This window comes from Artibeus jamaicensis, unplaced genomic scaffold, assembly GCF_021234435.1.
Source record: "Artibeus jamaicensis isolate MK-2021 breed Jamaican fruit bat unplaced genomic scaffold, CSHL_Jam_final contig_548, whole genome shotgun sequence".
NCBI lineage: Eukaryota > Metazoa > Chordata > Mammalia > Chiroptera > Phyllostomidae > Artibeus > Artibeus jamaicensis.
Genome location: NW_026521883.1, coordinates 16,595,250 through 16,616,854, shown reverse-complemented (window position 1 = coordinate 16,616,854; position 21,605 = coordinate 16,595,250). Strand labels below are relative to the sequence as shown.

At 38.3% G+C, this 21,605-nt stretch overlaps 1 protein-coding gene across 3 annotated transcripts in view; it reads right to left on the bottom strand.

Annotated features, from left to right (window-relative positions):
- NEDD4 (NEDD4 E3 ubiquitin protein ligase) overlaps positions 1–21,605 on the bottom strand; it is a 124,821-nt gene that overhangs the window by 20,689 nt on the left and 82,527 nt on the right. For 2 of the 3 annotated variants that reach the window (XM_037151052.2, XM_037151049.2), the window contains 4 exons: positions 17,571–17,737; positions 14,767–14,884; positions 14,509–14,673; positions 10,454–10,519 (listed from right to left, as the gene is read on the bottom strand). In XM_037151052.2, coding sequence (XP_037006947.2) covers positions 10,454–10,519; positions 14,509–14,673; positions 14,767–14,884; positions 17,571–17,737 — 516 coding nt within the window. The remainder of the gene's footprint in view (positions 1–10,453; positions 10,520–14,508; positions 14,674–14,766; positions 14,885–17,570; positions 17,738–21,605) is intronic. The other variant, XM_053670120.1, reaches the window with a different exon arrangement.

The window sequence follows — 21,605 nt, the reverse complement described above, 5'->3', positions numbered from 1 at the left end:
CGGTGCCCAGCAACTTCTGGCTTTTCCCAAAATTAACATCACCTTTTAAAGGGAAGAGATTTGAGACTGTCAGTGGGATTCAGGAAAATAGGATGGGGCAGTGGATGGTGACTGGGAAAACTGTGAGGTCCCACGGCACCTACTTTGAAGGGGACTGGGGCATCATTGTCATATATACAATGTTCCTTGTATCTTTTTCAATAAATGTCTCTATTTTTCATATTACATAGCTGGATACTTTATGGACAGACCTTATATATGCTGTCTATAAGAGATTCACTTCAGATAGAAAGACACACACAGACAGAAAATAAAGGCATGTAAAAAATATTTCATGCAAATGGAAACAAAAAAAGAGTTAGGGAAGCAATATTTATATTACACAAAATAGACTTAAAACAAAGGCTATAATAAAAGATAAAAAGGACATTATATAATGATAAAGGGATCAATAAAATGAGAGAATATAACCCTTGTAAAAATGCAGCCAACATAGGAGCACCTAAATATGTAAAGCAAATACTGATGAACATAGAGAGAGAAATGGACAGTAAGACAATCATAGTAGGAGACTTTCACAGACCACTGACATCAATGGATAGATCTTCCATACAGAAAATCAAAAACAACACAGTGGCCTTAAATAATACAGTAGACCAGACGGATTTAATTGATATCTTCAGAGCATTTTGCCCCCAAAAGCAGAATATACGATCTATTCAAGTGTACATGGAACATTTTCTAGGATGGGCCACAGGTTATGACACAAAACAAGTCTCAGTAAATTTAAGAAGACTGAAATCACATGAAGCAATTTCTCTGGCCATAATGGTATGAAACTAGAAATCAATCACAAGAAAAAAAATTGAAAAACACATGAAAACATGGAGGCCAAATAAAATGTTACTGAACAATGAATTGGTTAACAATGAGATCAAAGAAGAAATCAGAAGAGTCCTTGAAACAAATGATAATGAGAACAAAACAACCCAGAACCTATGGGACACAGCGAAAGTGGTCCTAAGAGGGAAATCCATAGCATTACAGGCCTACCTCAAGAAACAAAAAAATCTCAAATAAATAATCTCACTTTACACCTAAAGGAACTAGAAAAAAAAGTATAAAATTCAAAGTGAGTAGAAGAAAGAAAATAATAAATATCATGCAGAAATAAACAAAATAGAGTGAAAAGGCAATACAAAATATCAATGAAACCAAGAGCTGGTTCTTTGAAAAGATAAACAAGACTGGCAAACCTTAAACTACACTCATCAAGAAAAAGAGAGGACAAAATAGATAAAATCAGAAATAAAAGAGAAGTAGCCACCAAAGAAATACAAAGAAGTGTAAGAAAATATTAAGAACAACTATATGCCAACAAATTGGATAATCTGAATGAAATTGAGAAATTCCTAGAAACAACAATCTTTCAAAACTAAATCAGGAAGACTCAGAAAATCTGAATAGATTGATCACAATCGATGAAACTGAAGCACTAATCAATAAACTCCCAACAAACAAAAGCTCTGGACCAGATGGTCTCACAGGTGAATTTTACCAAGCATTCAAAGAAGAACTAACACCTATCCTTCTCAAAGTGTTCCAAAAAATTCAATAAAGGGAAGACTCCCAATCTCACTTTATAAGTCCAGCATTACCCTAATTCTAAAACCAGATAAAGAAAAACTACAAAGAAAATTATAAACTAGTATCCCTGATGAACATAGATGCTAAAATCCCTAATAAAACATTAGCAAACTGGATCCAGCAATACATTAAAAAGATCAGCCCTGGCTGGTGTAGCTCAGTGGATTGAGCATGGGCCTGTGAAGCAAAGGTTCGCTGGTTCGATTCCCAGACAGGGCACATGCCTGGGTTGCAGGCCAGGTCCCCAGTGGGGGACACATGAGAGGCAACCACACATTTATGTTTCTCTCCCTCTCTTTCTTCTTCCCTTCCCTTTTCTCTAAAAATAAATAAATAAAATATTTTTAAAAAAAGAGATCAAACACCTTGATTGAGTGGGATTTATTCCAGAGATGCAAGGTTGGTATAATATCTGCAAGTCTATAAATGTGATATACCACATAAACAAAATGAAGGATAAAACCATGTGATTATATCAGTAGATACATAAAAAGCATTCCATGAAATCCAGCACCCATTATGATAAAAACTCTCAGCAAAGTGGAAATAGAGGGAATATCAATATAATAAAGGTCATATATTACAAACCCACAGTCAACATCATACTCAATGGGCAAAAATTACATGTGTTCTCCTTAAATTCATGAACAAAGTGAATATCCGCTTTCACCACTCTTATTCAACATACTACTGGAAGTCCTAGCCATAGCAATCAGACAAGTAGAAGAAATAAAAGGCATCCAAATTGGAAAGAAAGGAGTAAAATTATCAGTATTTGCAGATGACATGATATTGTATGTAGAGAAACTGACTGATTCCACCAAAAAATTATTAGAACTGATAAATGAATTCAATAAACTAGCGGGACACAATTTAAATACCTGAAACTGGTTGTATTTCTATATATCAATAATGAGCAATCAGAAATGGAAACTAAGCAATAATCCAGAGTTCTGGTCAAGATGAAGGCATAGGGAGAAATGCTTGACCTCCTTGCACAACCAAAAGAAGGATAACAACCAATTTAAAAAAATAAACAACCAGAACTGCCAGAAAACCAAACTGCATGGAACTCCAACAACCAAGGAGTTATAGAAACATTCATCCAGACTAGTAGGAGGGGTGGAGATGGGCAGCTGCAGGCAGGGAAACCAAGGTGGAGGACCAAACTGGCAAGATGGGGCTGGCAGGCCAGAAAACTAACGACTCAATACCTCTAGCTATAAAACACGGAGGGGGTTGCAAAGGCGGGAGAAACTCTCAGTCTTACAGGAGAGTTGGTTGGAAAGTGGGGCTAGAGTGGAGCAAGCAAGCGGCCTTGTTCCCTCTCTGACCCCTCCCCGCCAGACAGTGCCACAATGCAGTAAAGAGAGTTGTCCCACCTGAGTGAATATCTAAGGCTCTGCCCCTTACAACATAACAGGTGCTCTGAGAAAAAGAAATATGGCCCAAATGAAAGAACAGATCAAACTCCAGAAAAAGAGCTAAGTAACCAGGAAACAGGCAACCTATTTGATACAGAGTTCAAAACACTGGTAATTGGGATGCTCACAGAATTGACTGAGCTCAATCACAAAATGAAGGAAGAAATGAATGCTATACAAAGTGAAATAAAGAAAAATATACAGGGAACCAACAGTGAAGGGAAGGAAACTAGGACTCAGATCAAAGATTTGGAACAAAAGGAAAAATCAACACCCAACCAGAACAGAATGAAGAAACAAGAATTCAAAAAAACTGAGGAGAGACTTAGGAACCTCTGGGACAACTTTAAGTAATCTAACATCAGACTCATAGGGGTGCCAGAAGGAGAAGAGGAAGAGCAAGAAATGAACATATAATGAAGGAAAACTTCCCCAATCTGCCGAAGGAAATAGACTTCCAGATAGTCCAGGAAACCCAGAAAATGCAAAAGAAATTGGACAAAAGCAAGAACATACCAAGGCACATCATAATTAAGTTACCCAAGATTAAAGATAAGGAGAGAATCTTAAATGCAGCAAGAGAAAAGGAGACAGTCACCTACAAAGAAGTTCCCATAAGACTATCAGCTGATTTCTCAAAAGAAATCTTACAGGCAAGAAGGGACTGGAAAGAAGTATTTGAAGTCATGAAAGGCAAGGACCCACCTCCAAGGTTACTCTATCCAGCAAAGCTTTCATTTAGAATGGAAGGGCAGATAAAGTGCTTCCCAGATAAGGTAAAGCTAAAGGAGTTCATCATCACCAAGCCCTTATTATATGAAACATTAAAGGGACTTATCTAAGAAATAGAAGAAGATAAAACACTATGAACAGTAAAATGACAACAAACTCATAACTATCAAAAACTGAAGCTAAAAAACAAAAACTAAGCAAACAACTAGAACAGGAACAGAATCACAGAAATGGAGATCACATACAGGGTTATCAGTGGGGAGGAGGAGAATACAAGGAAAGGTACAGGGAATAGGAAGCAAAATTGGTAGGCATGAAATAGACATGGGGAGGTTAAGAATGGTATAGGAAATAGAGAAGCCAAACAACTTGTATGTACAACCCAGGGACATGAACCAAGGCACAGGGGAATGCTGGAGGGTGGGGGTGTGCAGGGCAGAGGGAGGATAAACGGGAGACAAAAAACTGAGACAACAGTAATAGCATAATCAATAAAGTATACTTCAAAAAAAGCAACAACCCCATTTACCATAGCATCAACAAATAAAATAAAATACCTAGGAATAAATTTAATCAAGGATATTAAAGACCTATTCTTAGAAAATTATGAGACATTGAAGAAAGAAATTGAAAAAGATACATATAAGTGGCAGCATATATCATGTTCATAGATAGAAAAAATTAACATCTTTAAAATTTCCATACTACCCAAAGCAACCTATAGATTTACCACAATTCCTATTAAAATACCAATAGCAGGCATACCTCATGTAACCAGAACAGATATTTAAAAAATTTAAATGCTATTACAAAAGATTCCAAACAGTCTCAGCAATCTTGAGAAAGAAGAACAAAGCTGGAGATACCATGTTACCTAATATCAAACTATACTACAAGGCCATAGTAATCAAAACAGCATAGTACTGGCCTAAAAACAGGCATATAGATCAATGCAATAGAATATAAAACCTGGAAATAAACCACACCTTTATGGACAATCAATATTTGACAAAAGAGGCAAGAATATACAATGGGGTAAGGACAGTCTATTCAATAAATGATGCTGGGAAAATTGGACAGACACATGCAAAAATAAAACTAGATCACCTCCTTACAGCATACACAAGAATAAACTCAAAATAGATTAAAGAATTATATGTCTCAAAACCATAAAATTCCTAGAAAACAAAGGCAGCCCTGACTGGTGTGACTTAGTTGGTTGGGCATCACCCCACAAAGCAAAAGATCACTAGTTCAATTCCAGGTCAGGGCACATGCCTGGGTTGTGGGTTCAGTCCCTGGTCAGGGCATGTACAAGAGGCAACAGATTGATGTTTCTCTCTCAAATTGATGTTGCTCTCCTCTTTCTCTTCCTCCCTTTCCCTCTCTCTAAAAGTAAATAAATATAAAGTCTTGAAAAGAAAAGACAACATAGGCTGTGAAAAGCTCTCACATTTCTCATAGGAATATTTTTTCTGATACATGTCCTTGGACAAGGGAAACCAAAGAAAAATAAACAAATGGAGCTACAAGCACTAAAAAGTGGTGTTTTTGAACAGCAAAGAAACCATCAACAAAATGAAAAGGCAACCTACTGAATGGGAGACGATACTGACTGATGATACATCTTACAAAAGGTTATTATCCAGAATGTGTATAGAAGTCATACAACCCAACATCTCCTCCCAAAAAACAATACAATGAAAAATTAGTTAGAGGACCTGAATAGACACTTCTCCAAAGAGGACACACAGATGACCAATAGACATATGAAAGGTCATTAATCAACAGAGAAATGCAAATAAAAACCAAAACGAGATACCACCTCACATCTGCCAGAATGGCCATCATCAATAATAAATCAGTGAACAAGTATCAGTGAGGATGTGGAGAAAAGAAAACCCAGTTGCTTGGAATGCAAGTTCTGGGTATATATCCAAAGAAACCCAAAACACTAATTTAAAAAGAAACTCCTATGTTCACTGCAACATATTTACAACAGCCAAGATATGGAAGCAACCCAAGTGCCACCAACAGACAAGTGGATACAGCAGAGTGGTACATAGACAATGAAATATTACTGGGCCTTAAAAAAGAATGAAATCTTACCATTTACAACAGCATGGATAACCTAGAGAGTATTATGCTAAGTGGAATAAGCTAGACAGGGAAAGACAAATTCCATATGATTTCACATACATGCAGATCTAAAGAACAAAATAAAGAACAAATGGAACACAAACAGGCTCATAGATACACAAAACAAACAGCTGCCAGAGGGGAGGGGATTTACGGCACTGAGTGAAAAAGGCAAAGGGGTTAAGAAGTACAAACTGGTAGTTATAAAATAGTCATGGATGTAACACTGTAGTAAGTAAGTATAGTGCCAGGTCGGTACTTGAACTATCGAAGGGATCACTTTGTAAATTATATAACTATCTAACCACTATGCTTAAAACCTGAATCTAGTATAAAATGATATTGAAGGTAAACTGTAATTAAAAAATAAAATTTAAAAAACTTAATTGGAATGGCTATATTAATATTAAATTAGATTTCTGAGTAAAGAGTATCACCAAAGACACAGAAGGCCCTCTTATAATGACAAAGGGTCAAGTCATCGGAAAGACACAGCATTCCTAAGGGCTTATACACCTAAGCACAGAGCTTTAACAGACATAAAGAAAAAAACTGAAACAATTGCTAGGAGAAATATAAAAATCCGTGTGCATAGAAAAACTTTAAAATATTTTTATTGTGATTGGTAGAACAGGTGAACAGAAAATCAGCAAGCATATAGAAAAGTTGAAAACATAAGTTATCCATCCACCTGACCAACCTACCCAACTGAATCATAAAACAGGTTAATATATTTAAAAGGATGTAAGTCATACAAAGTATGTTCTGTGCTAAAATGGAATTAAGTTGGGAATAAATAACAGAATGATGTCTAGACGATTTTTTGAAATAGCTGAAAACCAAATACCACACACTAAATAGCCCATGTGTCAAAGAAATTAAGAGGGAAATTAGGAAGTATTTTGAATTGGATGAAAATAAAAAGACATTAGAATTTATGAGATGCCACTAAAGCAGTACTTAGGGGGAAATTTATAGCACTAAAATGCCTATTAAAAAAAGAACAGTCTCACATCAATGACTTAAGCCTTTGCTTAATGAAACAAGAAAGGGGAGAGAAAATTAAATTCAGATTAAGCATAATAAAGAAAATAAGAGTAAAAAACAATGAAACAGAAAAATAACAGAGAGATAAATGAAACCAATGTGGGTGTTTTTCAATCAATAAAATAATTTATCTTCTTTTGATCAGGAATGATCAGGAAAAAATGACAAGACAAAATAATTATAAATATAAGGAATGAAGCAAGTGATTTTACAAGAATTGCTACAGATGCCAAAATCCAACAAGGAAATCACATGAAAAAAACACTACAGACTAATAAGGTTAGTAGGATAATAAAGATGTTTCTAAACACAATTTTAGCTAATAAAATCCATTTTCTTCAAAAATACATGACAGTAATAACAACACACTAAGTGCTTCAACATAGATCATATCATTAACCTCCACACAACTCTTATTGAGATCATTTATATTACTGACCAAATTAAAGTAATTTCTTAACAGGTCCGTTGCTACTATGGAGCTAAGATCTGAACTCAGGTAGTCTTAACTACAGAACTTACCACCTATATGTGCTGAGTCAAAGTCACTCCAGCCTTCTTTCTGTAAGAGCTGGGGAGGTGCAATTTATTACTGTTTATTACTAATGAACAGAGAGGTCTGGTTATTTCGAGGTTTACTTAAAATAGTCCAGGTCTGGCCTTCTTTAGTCTTTAGGACCAGATTAGACTCTGCAAGGCTTGGCCTATTCTCCCGATGTGTCTTACACATAAAAACTATCACCACTAGTCTGTTCACCAGATACACACAGTTCCCTACACAGCTATGGTGAGGCGTTAGTCTACAAAAAAAATGAAATTCAAAGTTGCTCAGCTTTATGAAAGTCCAACAGCTGGTGAGTAGATAAATGAAGTGTTGTAGATATTATCTACACAATGGAATATCAAGAATTACTGAGATATGCAACAACATGGATAAGTCTCAAAAACATCATATTAGGTGAAAGAGGTCAGACATATAAGACTACATATTATAGGATTCCACTTGTATGAAATTTCTAGAAAAAGCAAAACTGTAGCAACAAAAAGCAGATGAGTGGTTACCTGAGGCTGAAAGTAGGTGTTGTAATTGAAGAAACTATTTTGGAGTGATAGAAGGGTTCTTAACCTTTATTGTGGTGATGTCTGCACAACTGTATACATTTTCTAAAACTCAATTTATAAATTTCTACTTAAAAATGGAAAAAAAGTTCTGGCTAGTGTGGCTCAGTGGATTGAGAGTGGGCCTGCAAACCAAACAACAGCAGTTCGGTTCACAGTCAGGGCACATGCCTGGGTTGCAGGCCAGTTCCTGGCAGGGGATGCACGAGAGGCAACCATATACTGATATTTCTCTCCCTCTCTCCTTCCCTTCCCCCCTAAAGATAAATAAATAAAATCTTTTAAAAATGGGTAGATTTTATGGTATGTAAATTATATCTCAGGAAAACGATTAAAAAGAAAACACTTTAATCAATGTATGGAGACAAAAAAAGGCAGAGAAATAGCTTTTTCAGTGCATAAAACAGAAATCATCTCTAGATTCCACTGCTCATCTGGCACACTTAAAATTGTTTCTTGGATGAATAACTGTCAGTCAATCAGACATTCAACATGTCCATTGTCTGGAGGACTTAATAAAGGACAGTGGGGAAAATACTACAAATCGCTAAGCAGGCTGCAGTCTAATGCAAGAGGCCAGACAAGTGGCACATGTGAGAGTAGGGCTGGTGAGGGTGGCCTCTTGGTGGCATCTGCCTCTTGCTGATGGTCAATACTGACAGGGTCAATTACACAGGCAGGTGCTGCCCTCCTTCCTCAGCATAGGATCTGTGTCTCTCTCAGTACAGGGACACCTTTTTAGATGAATGATTCACTGTTGGGTTGAGGAATTTTGAGCTTCTGCATTCCTTTGCTGGAACTTCCATAAAAGTGAAAACAATCCCATTTCTCAAAATCAATATACAGACTGCTATTCAAAATCACACATGTTTGATGGAAAAAAAAGTGAGGAGGCCTTTCCAAGTAGGGAAATGGAATGCACACAGACCTGGACGAGGGAGAGAATTTAGAACATGGGAACAGGCTGTCTGGAAGAATGAGCACAGATAGGAATGACGGCAGCAGGAGGTGCCTGTGGGCATCTCTGGAGGCTGAAGGGGCTGGGAGCCTGGGAGTTTTCATGTGGTTTTTAAAAAACGAGTGGGGCCCTGGCCCATGCCCTGACTGGGTGCTTCAGCTGGTTGGAGCGTCATCCTGTACACCAAAAGGCTGTAGGTTCAATTCCTGGTCAGGGCACATACCTAGGCTGCATGTTTGGTTCCCGATGTGGTTGCATATGAGAGGCAACCAATTGATATTTCTCTTTCACATTGACGTTTCTCTCCTTATCTCGCCCCCCCCCCCAAATCAATAAGCATGTCCTCTGGTGAGGATAATATATAAATAAAAATAAAAATTAAATTAAATGAAAAAATGTAGAGCCCAGTAAGGGACAGATAAACTCAAAGTAATGAGTTGAATCAGGAGGAGGATGGAGGCTGGGAGATCCAAAGAGTCAACAGTCCAGGCATGAAGTTGTTGAGGTTGTACTCGGCCGTAAAAAAGAAAGTTTTACCCTTTGTGACAGTATGAATGGACCTGGAGAACATTATGCTAAGTGAAATAAACCAGTCAGAGAAAGACAGATACCACAGGATTTCACTCACAAGTAGAAGCTAATGAACAAACTGCACTAACAAGCAAAAGAGTCAGACTTATATAGAAAGAGAACAGATGACAGGGAAGGGGGCAGGGTAGGAAATGAAGGGATTGAGCACAAAGGAAAAAGGACTCATGGACATGAATAACACTGTGGTGATTGTAGTGGGGAGGGTAACATAAAGGGATTAAATGGAAATGAAAAAATACAAAAAAATAATTATGCAAAAAAATTAAAAAGTTGAAGTCTTGGCCAACTGGTAGATGTGAGAATGAAAAGGAAGGGGGGGCAGTACTAATAAATTCCAAACTGGCCAATGAGCTTGCTGACACCAGTGCACATGTGACTGAGTGTCTGAGCCCTGTGTGACATTTCATGTGTGGGACAGAAATGACTGCTATATGCCACAGGCTGTGGATAGAGCCACGGCTGCTAGACATCATCATCCTGAACTGCATGCTCCCTGCAGCAGACAGACTCCAGCCAGCACAGCCCTTCAACTGAGAACCCCGGATGTCGCCCACAGTTGCCAGCATTCAGAGATGAGCTCTCTAACTATGGGAGAGACCTTTCAACTGGTTTTGTTTCTAAAGGAACCACCTACTCAATTCCCCCTCCTCTGTACCTCATACCCCAGAGCCTAGATCCTGTGCTGGATCACCACTCTGTTAGGCAGTCAAAGGTCATACTCAGCGTTAAAAAAAGAAGAAAAAGTTGCTGAATTCTATATTTTTACTGATGATTGAAAGGAGAGGATAAAACTCACCACAGGAAGTGTAGGCTGTTCCTCAAAAGTATAGGCTTGTAAGCTGCCTCTTCTGCTGGAATGATTCTTATTAAAAAAAAAAAAGAATGATAACAGTGTTAGGTCTTGGATTTGTCTTTGAGTGGCAGATAACACAGTGCAGGTCGGTATGAGGGAGCAAGAGAAAGAGCGCTGCGCAGGAAGCTAGGAAGCAACCGTGGAGACCAAATAAAAGCACTCAGTGCTCTCAACACCAGCACATGCTGATGCTTCCCAGCTACCAGTTCACACTTCTGCCCCCATTCTAGACTGCCTCCTGGATACTTTCTTCTGAATGTTTAACAGATACCCCCTTGTTGTGCCCCAAACTGGATTCTGTTTTCCGTTTTACCCTGTTCACACCCACTCGAACCTTGTCCAGCTTGCCCAAGTCAGATGTCAGTCAGACACTGACCTCTGTCCCTTCCAGCCAGGTCGGTCACCAGATCCCATTCATTCTACTTCTTTACTAGCTCTCACTTACATTCCCTCTCCACCTTAGTTCAAGTTTTCATCATCTGTCACCTTGAATATTACTGCAGCAACATCCTCATAGATTTCCTGGCTCCAAGTCTGATTTCCTTGAATCTACTCTCATACTTCATGTTGGAGACAGGGAATGTTCTATTGTGTGAGCCAGTCACATCATTCAGTGACTTCCTACCATCACTAGGATGAAATCTGCAGCCCAGAACACAATGCTTAGTGAGCTTCCTGACCTGGCTCTTCCTGATGGCTCCCACGTACCCCACCTCCTGACCTGACCTCTGGACATTCCTGATCACTCGTTTCCCAGAAATCCTCTGTACTCTCTTTCCCTGTGTTTTTATACACATGCTGTTGTCACTATCTAAAATATCTTAGGTTTGTTATTCAATGACATCGAAATTTATAATATACTATCAACTCAGAATATCCACTGTAGTATTATTTATAATAACAAAGGACTGTAAACAATTTAACAGCTCTCAGTAGGAGATGGTGGAATATCTTACAGTTTATTTACACACTGAAATATGCCAGAGTTTGATGACTTTATTTTTGTTAGTGGTTTTAAAAGGAATATGTCTATATTTACTAAAATGGTCCAATGTCTATATTATAGCACGTGAAAAAAGTAAGTTACAAAAAAGTGTATATGAGATGATCTCAGTTAAAAAAATTATATAGAAATATATGTGTGCTTATGCATGTTTATAAGTATACAGAAAATATTCAGGGCAGCCCTAGATTGAAGGGACAATCAGGACAGGCTCCACAAATTGAACGCTGGCTTGTGAACTGAAAGGTCACTTGGTTTGATTCCCTTTCAGGGCACATGCCTGGGTTGCAGGTCAGGTCCCCAGTTGGGGGCATGTGAGAGGCAACTGATTGATGTTTCTCTCACACATTGATGTTTCTCTCCCCCTCTTTCTCCCTCCCTTTCTCTCTCTTGGAAAATAAATAAATAAAAATATTTTTTTAAAAAAGGAAATGTTCAGGACAATATATGCCAAGCCACTAACAGCAATTAAGGAAGCATGTGTTAGAGGTGAGATGGAAAATTAATTTTTTATTTTATACATCGCAATACTGTTTTAATTGTTAACTATGACCATACAACATTTTTTAAAGAATAAATTATTATTATTATTATTTAAGATTTTATTTCTTTTTGGAGAGAAGGGAGGGAGAAAGAGAGGGAGAGAAACATCAATGTATGGTTGCCTCTCACATGCCCCCTACTGGGGACCTGGCCTGCAACCCAGGCATGTGCCCTGACTGGGAATTGAACCAGCGACCCCTTGGTTCGCCGCCCACACTCAATCCACTGAGCTACACCAGCCAAGGCTAAAAGAATAAATTATTTTTTTTTAATAAGTAACCCATGCATATGCTACAAAATTCAAAAGGTACCGAAGACATGTGTCCTGCCCACCCTGTTCCTCCCTTCAGAGCTGAGCAATGTTACCAGTTTCCTGGTGAGCCTTCACGAAATCTGGCAGGGAAATACACATATTTATTCCCTGCCATTTAAATAATTTACAAAAAATAAATAGGACATCAAACACACTGTTCTGTACTTGCTGGTTTGCACTAACTAGTATCTCTTAGGAATTGTTCCCTACAACACACACATCAAAGCCACCTGGTTCTTTTCAGCGGCTGCATAGTATTTCATTGTATGGATGCCATATATTACTTTTTAAATAAAATGACAGGAGAAAAGGGAACAGGATCTTATATGATTTATCTCTAATTAATCAATATAACTTATCCATGGCTGGCATGGCTCAGGCGGTTGGAGCATCATCCTGTAAACTGAAAGGACGCAGGTTCGATTCCCAGTCAGGACATGTCTAGGTTGTGAGTTCGGTTCCCAGTTGGAGCACGTATGAGAAGCAACTAATCCATGTTTCTCTCTCACACCAATGTTTCTCTCCTTCATTCTCTCCCTTCCTTCCTTCCCCTCTCTCTAAAATCAATAAGCATATCCTTGAGTGAGGATTTTAAAACAGGTAATTTAAAAAATCAATATAGCTTATTCTTTAAGTCTATGACTGACCTTTCCCACTCCTCTGACAGAAAATAGAAAGAAATGAATGGGAGATGGAATAGACAGGTGGAAAAAAAGGAGGGGAAGGGAACAGACTGGCAGATCTGCTCTTGGGTAGTCATACAAGTATTCCCAGACAACTGTCCACATTGACGTTTCTTGAAGAACGTGCTGAAACAGAAGTGTGCAAACTTCTGTTAAGGCCAAGAAAGTAAGTATCTTTTGTCTCTATTATAACTACTTAACTCTGTTGATGTAGTGTGAACACAGCCACAGGCAACGCTTCAACATGTGGGTATGGCTATATTTCAATGATACATCAGCATATGGTGCCCCACATATTGTCAAGCCCTCGATAAATACCTACTAATTGAATGAAACGCAGGGGAACTCCAACTAAAATGACCCTGGCACCCTCAGAGAATAATCTTTCTTTCACTGAAAGATCTCTCTTGATGATACAGATTAGAGAGCTAGCCATGAAGAGCACATTATGGCCATGTATGTTGGGATATTTGCTTCTGCACCCTACAGACAGCAATTTTTATAGTGGTTACTAGAATGAGAATGTCCTCTATCTCCTTGTTGAGGCAAAGTGCATCAGCTCTTATTTGTGCATGTGTGTTGCTAACATCTGTGGTATAATTAAGGAGGAGAGAAGCAGCCCTATCACGCAGGATCTGGCCAAGCACATGTCGATAGGATAAAGACAAAATTAAGACCACTCTGTAATCATTTCTGGACAGGGACAAAATGTGCACATTTCCCAAGAAATACCAAATATCTCCCTAATCTGGCAAATGTGAGTTACAGCTTCTTCTTTATTAATTATTTCTTTAGCCTTACTATTGATAAGATTTGAGATTCCCTATTCCAGAAATACACCCTCTACCTGAAAGCATTTGGGGCACAAGACAAATCTTGCTTTCTTATACCCTCCTCCAAAATGCCTACATGAGCCCAAATCCATTAAGTCCTTATAACATTCTCTTACCAAGACACTCATGGTGTGTGCCCTCCCTTGCTGAAATGAATAATAAATCCAACTTGTTTAATTACAGGTGTGTTCATGGTGGTCTTTGGCTGAAGAGCATTGACATAATGGACATTTGAACTCCAGTGATCATTTAGATTATCCAAGACTCTGCTCTATAGCATAAGTCGAATATTTGAAAAATGATCATGCTATAAAGTCCCCAAATCACTAATACATTATTATGTGCCATTTAAGACAAATTTTCCTCATTACAAGAAACAAACTGTAAATATTTGAGGTGATGGATGTTAACTAAACTTACTGTGGGGATCATTTTGCAATATATACATATATCTAATCATTATGCTGTGCGTGTTAAACTAACATAATGTTATATGTCAGTTATATCTCAATAAACTGGGAAAAGACAAAATTTTATGTGTAAGTTTGATACTGAATGGATACACACAAACACACACACAGTATAAAATCCTGAAGCTACAGCAAAATCTGAGAGCATCTTACTGAGCTGGATACTGGCTGTCCAGTGGCTGAATTTCCAGAAATAGCAAGTAAGGCATTCAATTCTTCTGCAAGCTGAATCTGGACATCCAAGTTATTTGATGGTAGAGGTGATAAGGCCTGATTGCTATACATGATACCTTCATCTTCTCTTATAATTTCCCAGTTCTAAAACAAACAGAATAAGCTTCAGCCACACATACTTTAATCTATTGATATAGCATGTGTCTATCTGCAAAAAAAAAAGAAAATTATTTTTACCTCGGACGACTCTCGGTTGTCCACACTTTCCGTTTCCTCGGATATCTGCCGCCTGGTGGTAAATGCACGCTGTGCTTGCAGCTGAATGTTACCATCCTCGGCATCTGTTAGGTTGTCCCTATTTTAGAAATACAGAAGCTATCACTCATGTCTGAAGAGAGTTAAAACAATAGTCACATATTCTGTGATCATTTAAAAAATACTTGTATCACATCAGAATTTATTGTTTTTGGTCAAAAGCTATTTCGACATGCATAAATTAAGTTGTGGGCACATTGGCAGCTTCTAGAGTTAAAATTTTTGTGGAAGTCTGCATGTAATATGTGTGCCTTTGATATTTCAGTTCATCACTGTGCCTGTGATAGTCATTGACATATATGGAAACTCAAAAAAACTGAATGAATGAAAAGTTGAATGAATCAACTGAATTTCACTAATAATTTTATTATGTTATTTTGCCATGTTATTACAACCTACAGAAGCACTAGAAAGTTCATAAAAGAGAAGTTTAGCCCTGGCTGGTGTAGCTCAGTGGATTGAGCATGGGCCTGTGAAGCAAAGGGTTGCTGGTTTGATTCCCAGTCAGGGCACATGTCTGGATTGCAGGCCAGTTCCTAGCAGGGGACGCATGAGAGGCAACCATACATTGATATTTCTCTCCATCTCTCTCTCCCTTCCCCTCTAAAGATAAATAAATAAAATGTTAAAAAATATATTTTTAAAAAAGAGAAGTTTAAAGAGTTGCATATACATCTTCTTGAATCAGAGAGCAACATTTTCTAAATCAATCTTAAGCCAGGGGGAGAGGTCCCCATGCATGGATGTAGAGGGAAGAATGAAGCACAGTGTAAGGACACTGAAGAATGAATGACAGTGTAAGGACGCTTTCGACCAGAGGTGACCTCTGAAAATAGTTCACTATTCACTTGACCCAGAAAACCCCACAAAATGATGCCAATCAAGAGGTTCAAATCTTCGTGTTCACTTTAACAACACTCATGAAACTGCCCAGGCTATCAAGGGTATGCATATTCAAAAAGCCACCAAATATCTGAAAGATGTCACTTTACAGAAGCAATGTGTGCCGTTCTGTCGATACAATGGTGGGGTTGGTAGGTGTGCCCCGGCCAAACAGTGGAGCTGGGCACAGGGTCGGTGGCCTAAAAAGAGCGCTGAATTTTTGCTGTACATCCTTTAAGTGCAGAGAGTAATGTGGGACTTAAGGGTTTAGATGCAGATTCTCTGCTCATTGAGAACACAGAGGTGAACAAGCTCCCAAGATGCCGTGTAGAACTTACAGAGCCATAGGCGGGCGAACCCACACAGGAGCGCTCCCTGCCACACTGAGGTGGTCCTTCCTGAGAAAGGGCAGGGTGTTCCTGAACCAGAAGAGGAGGTGGCACAAAAGAAAAACATACTCCAGAAGAAACTGAAGAAACAAAAGCTTATGGCCCAGGAGTAAATTCAGCATAAAATAAATACTGATAAAAGTAAAAGCAGAAATGTAGTTAATATATTACAATTTAATGCTTAATGGTCCTGGTATGAAAAAAGGCATGTCTGGGTTTAGGAAAGGTATATGGCGCCATACTGAGGGGTTGGTCTTTCTACTCTACCTTTCCTAAGTTACCCTGGTCATTTACTAGGTATATTATTCTAGCAATTTGCAGTTATTATGTACAGACCATCAGATCAAGATTTTTAATAAATATTTAATAACAAAGTTACTGTTAATTTATGGATGTCCTATAAGCCCAGTATAGTCAGAGGATTAGTTCTTACTGTACTGCTGTTGGAGAAAACAGAATTCTTACAGATTTTCCCCACAAACACTTAAGTTGGGCTAGTTGGAAGTGACAACAACTATAGAAAAAGAAATGTGATTCTGCTCGTCGAGCCTGCCTTAATACTGAGTATGCAATATGACAATTGTGTGGAGTTTTACAGAGTCTTCGGTTCTGTCATCTGCATGTCACTCTGCAGAGGTCAGTGCCTCTGAGCCGTGGAGCCCCGATTTGCTGTGGGAGGATCTGAGAACAGAAAGCCCCTGTGACAGTGCCTGGGCCATCAGACACAGAATACCAAAGCCCCAAATTAGAAGGTCAATGGACAAATAAAAAATTTAAATTTGTGTCAGACAGTGGAGGACTAAAGTAAGACTTCAGAAAGTTGTAAGATAGAAGAAATAGAAGGATATTTGATAATAAATATGAATAAGGGGAAAATTTATTTACAAACATACAGTGATGATAAGAGAAAAATGTCAGCGGAGAGACGTAAATTAGAATGAAGGTTATTCTTGAAAGTTGTTCTGTCCTTGATCTGTGTATGGTAGAAATTATGTATACATTGGCCATGTTGGCGAACAGGTATTTAATGAAAGATCCTTGTTTTGAATCCATTATATGTTACAAAATAATTTATATTTTTAAAATTTAAAATTTTATTATATTTTAGTAATAAACTGCAAAGAATTTCAGATTTTCTAAATCATTCTAAAGAGGAAAATGTACCATTTTTGGCTACGTAATATTAAAGATATACATAATTAACAACTTATTAAAATAAAGAAGCAATGTGAAGGGTAGTATTTGTGACTCAAATAATTTTGACTATCATCAAATTATTTTAAAACACAAACAGCTAAAATAGCATTTTCTAAGTCCTGGGCCATAAAAATCCTGGTGCACTTACAATTTATAGACCCCTACAATGTTACAAATGCATTTGAGACATAACTTCAGAAAGAAAATTAGTGGTCAAAATGTTTTCCAATTACAAACGTGAAAGCCACCAGCACATACTGAAGGGTTGGTCTTTTCCACTGTGTTCGTCTAGATTCATGGTTTACATAGTAGGTCCTTCCAAGAACATCCTGTCTCTCTTCCCATCCCGGAGGTAGAGGAGAAGGTTCTTGTTGCTGCTGCAAATGGCAAGCAGCATCTGGTTGGTCCAAAACAACCCAGCCAGGCTGAAAAACAGAATGTTAACAATTAAATTGATGCATGATTTTTAAAATCTTATAAATTATGCTACAGGAAATTAAAAAAGTCATTTAGCATATCTAGTTCCACAAGTTACACAGAGTCAGAATAAGTACACTGTCAACTTTTAAGATCATAATATGAAATTCCATGGTGATGAAGACTTTTTTTGTAAAATGATAACATTTAAATTTTTCTTGAAAAATTTTAAAATTTTCTAAAATTGTTTTAAAACATACTTAATAGGAAAAAAGGAACAGAAACAAACAATAATGGAAAGCACTGAGAAATGGAGAAGCATAATTTAAACTAGAGTAAAATTAGGCTGTTCTCTAAATTATAAGCAAATGAATGGTGGGCAGGGATCATGTTGTATTGGGCATTGCCTTCCCACAGAGAAGGCACCTTTTATAGGATGGAAATCAATAACTCTCTGAGACCTGAAAAAGATATTATTAAATGAAGGTACAATATACAGAGGCATAAGAAGTACAAACAATTTAGAAATAGTTGCTATAATGAACGAACGCTCTTGTGATTAAAAAGTCATGATGACTCTCTGGTCTGACTTTTTCTCTTTCTCCTCTGGACCCAGCGAAAGCATTTTCATCAGGTCAGAAAGCAGCCAAAGAAAGAAAGTCTTGTTTGTTTTGTTTGAAATACTTGGAAGGCACTGGAAATTTCCTGGGACTATCAAGGGGGTAAATATTATGAAGCTTTAAACCAGACGGTTAGAGTAAGGAATTAATGGAAAAGGGTAGCAAGAGTTAATGTACATCCTTTGGTACCAGAAACCTAAAAACAGAAAAGGCAGTAGGTACAAGGTTCACTAAATACTAGAACAGTTAGGAAAGCATAAACAAACCAGTAAAGGAAACTTACAAATGCCTGAATGAATGAAAAGACTTAATATGATCTTGGCTAGGAAGACTCAATCTCACACTCGTGTCAATTCTACCCAAGTTAATTTATAAAGTTGCCAAGATTCCAATTAAACTACATTATGGATTTTTAAAAAAATAATGAGACTCGGCAATTCTGAAGTTCAGATGGAAACACAAACATGTAGGAAAAATTAATAGGATTCTATAAAAGAAGAGCAACACATGGGGATTAACCCTGCCAGATAAAATATACTGTAAGCCACAAGAATTAAAGCTGTGTGGGCCTGGAGCACACGAGGAGAGAGCCCAACAGGATGGATCAGAGAGCCCAGGAAGAGACTCAAAACTGTAGGAATTTGGTACATGATGAAGACACTTTTCAAATTTATGGGTAAACAGGCCTATTACCTAAAAAATAGAAAAAAATAATTTAGATCACTACCTCCTATCTTATACCAGGGTATTACAAATTGTGCAATATTTAAATGTTAGAAAGTCAAACCAAAATGTCTTAGAACATACCTGGGGGATTTAAAAAATATAGTGTAAGATTGGGAAAGCCATTGTGTATAACCAAATCCAGAGCAAAAAAGAGAAGATTGATACATTTGATTATAAAACGCCCAAATCTGTATATGGGGGAAAAAACTACTAAATCGAAGTTTAAAAATGACAAACTGGCCAACATTAGGTACTATGACAACAGACAAAAGTAATTTCCTTAGTATATACAGAGTTCGTTTTTCCCTAGGCACTGTGGACCCCACACTGAAGGGCTTGTGTGTGTCCACCAGTTGCTAGCTCAGAAGGTGTAAGAGAATTCTTCTATATTGAAAACTGGGTCTGAACATAAGGAATCAAGAAGAAAAGCTGGGAAGGAGAGGAGTATTTTCTGGCAGCAGGGATTCCTGCAAGGAGGGGTTGCTGGTCTCTTCCAGCTCTGGTGGGACCGTTGTAGCCTGAGGCAGAACTGGACGGGAGAGGGAGAGGAAGACAGAGTTATTCTGGGAAAAGGAAGGTGGGTGGGAAGTAGCACCGACTCCCTTTCTTATTCTCTGTTCTGTTTTCCTTTTTACCTCTTCTGTGGGAACTGATATTGATACAGGGTGCAGACAGGGGGGCCCCCAAAAAGATTTAGAAAAGTGTCCAGAATTCAAAGTGTATAGGAATATTGGAGAGACATATAAGATGTCCTCACCCCCCCCCCCCCCCAGGGGGAAGAAAGAATGGAGCCAGGCCATTGAGAGCTATTTTGCATAGCAACAGTTTTGGAGCTAACCTCCGGAGGAATGGTTATTTAACATATCTATAACCTTTAACTGGTTTCATAGATATGTTAAATAGCAGTGGCCAAGTTGGGAGCCAGAGAGAAGTTGGTGGCAGGGACTCAGGAGTGAGTAGCTGGGACTCAAGATGGGATCTATGAGCTGTTCTCCTGAGGGAGAAGGAACTAGCAGGGACTCAAGATGGGATCTATGAGCTGCTCTCCGGAGTGAGAAGGGCTTGGACTCAGAATGTAACAAGGGGCTGCGCTCCTGAGTGAGAAGGCCTGTGTGAGAGCTTGAAAAAGACTGGCTCCAGAACATGAAGGGTCCCCGCTTGGCCAGATGGGGAGAGCCACGCGGTTTCAGCAGAGTGAGGACCCCCTGTTGGTGAGGTGAAAGAGGGAGCCACGCGGTATTGGCAGGGTGTGGACCCCCTCTTTCCCAGGTGAAAGGGAGGAACCACGCAGCTTTGCCAGAATGGAGATCCCTGCAGCCAGGTGAAGAAGAAAGCCACATGCTTTTGGTGGAGTGCGGACTCCTGCAGCTTTGGTAGAAGAGGCCCACGCGGCTTTGGGGTGCCCCCTTTGGCCGCGGGGCCTGAAAAGCAACAGAGACTTTGACTGGAACTGGGTACAAAGGACTCTTGCCAGTGGACCATGAGAGGGTACCACAGTACTTTGGATTAACTTGAGATCCTGCACAGTGACACAGCTGACGGTGCCAGCGGCCTGCAACACAGACGTGTGCTCTTTTCCTGATTTACGGTACCCGGAGTTGGGACAAGAGGGAAGGGAGCGCTGTGTGGGTGTAGGCGTATAACCTAAAGGACTTTGATATTTTAGTGGTGGTATTAGGCCTGAATAGCATTAAATAAACATTTTGTTTCCTTTTCACAAATCTCTGGCATTAAGAGATGTGTTTCCAATTGGCGGCGGACAGAAGGGCCCAGTAGATTTTAGTATTTTGGTTTTTGGGAGGGGCCCCTGTTGTACAGCAGTTTTGGGCATCCCTAGGTGGGCCAAATATTGTATTGCCCCTCCCTTGGTCCTCCTGTTGTTCGGTAACAATATCTTTTTAATTTTTAATTCCCAAACTCTATTCTGTTTCTTCCCTCTGTCCTCTTACTTTTTCTTTCCATCTATGTTATCTTCCTTTTCTCTCTTCTCCTTTTCTTTAAATAATCATAATAGTGGATCTACATACCAAAAATTTAGTCTTATATAAATTAAATCAGATTTCATTTCCCCAGTTTCAATTTCAAAAGCATGTGAGTCGAATTTTCATATTTTACTCTCAAAAAAGACTAAGATGTAATTTTTTGTTGAATACGGTCGTTGATTATTTTTCTGCAGATTAATGACATTTATTGATAAAACTGTCCTCTTCTGCTTTAAATGACTGTAAAAATATTCACAGCTAGAAATATGATACCAGAAAATATCTAAAATCTTCTTAAAGATTTGTCTCTTAAAGGTCTGCTCATTTAATTTCTGTTACACAAGTAAATCCAAACAGAGGGAAAAACTAATTTAATTAAGAACCTTTTTGAAAAGCTTGTTTCAAGTTTGAAAAAGTATAGTTGTACATTTTAACATTGTTTAGAAAGACCGAGTTCTCATTTTTATATATAATGTCTCCCTCTTACACATGTATCAGCTCATATTCTTCACAGATAATTTTCTAAGTGTCAATGAATGTTACTTAAT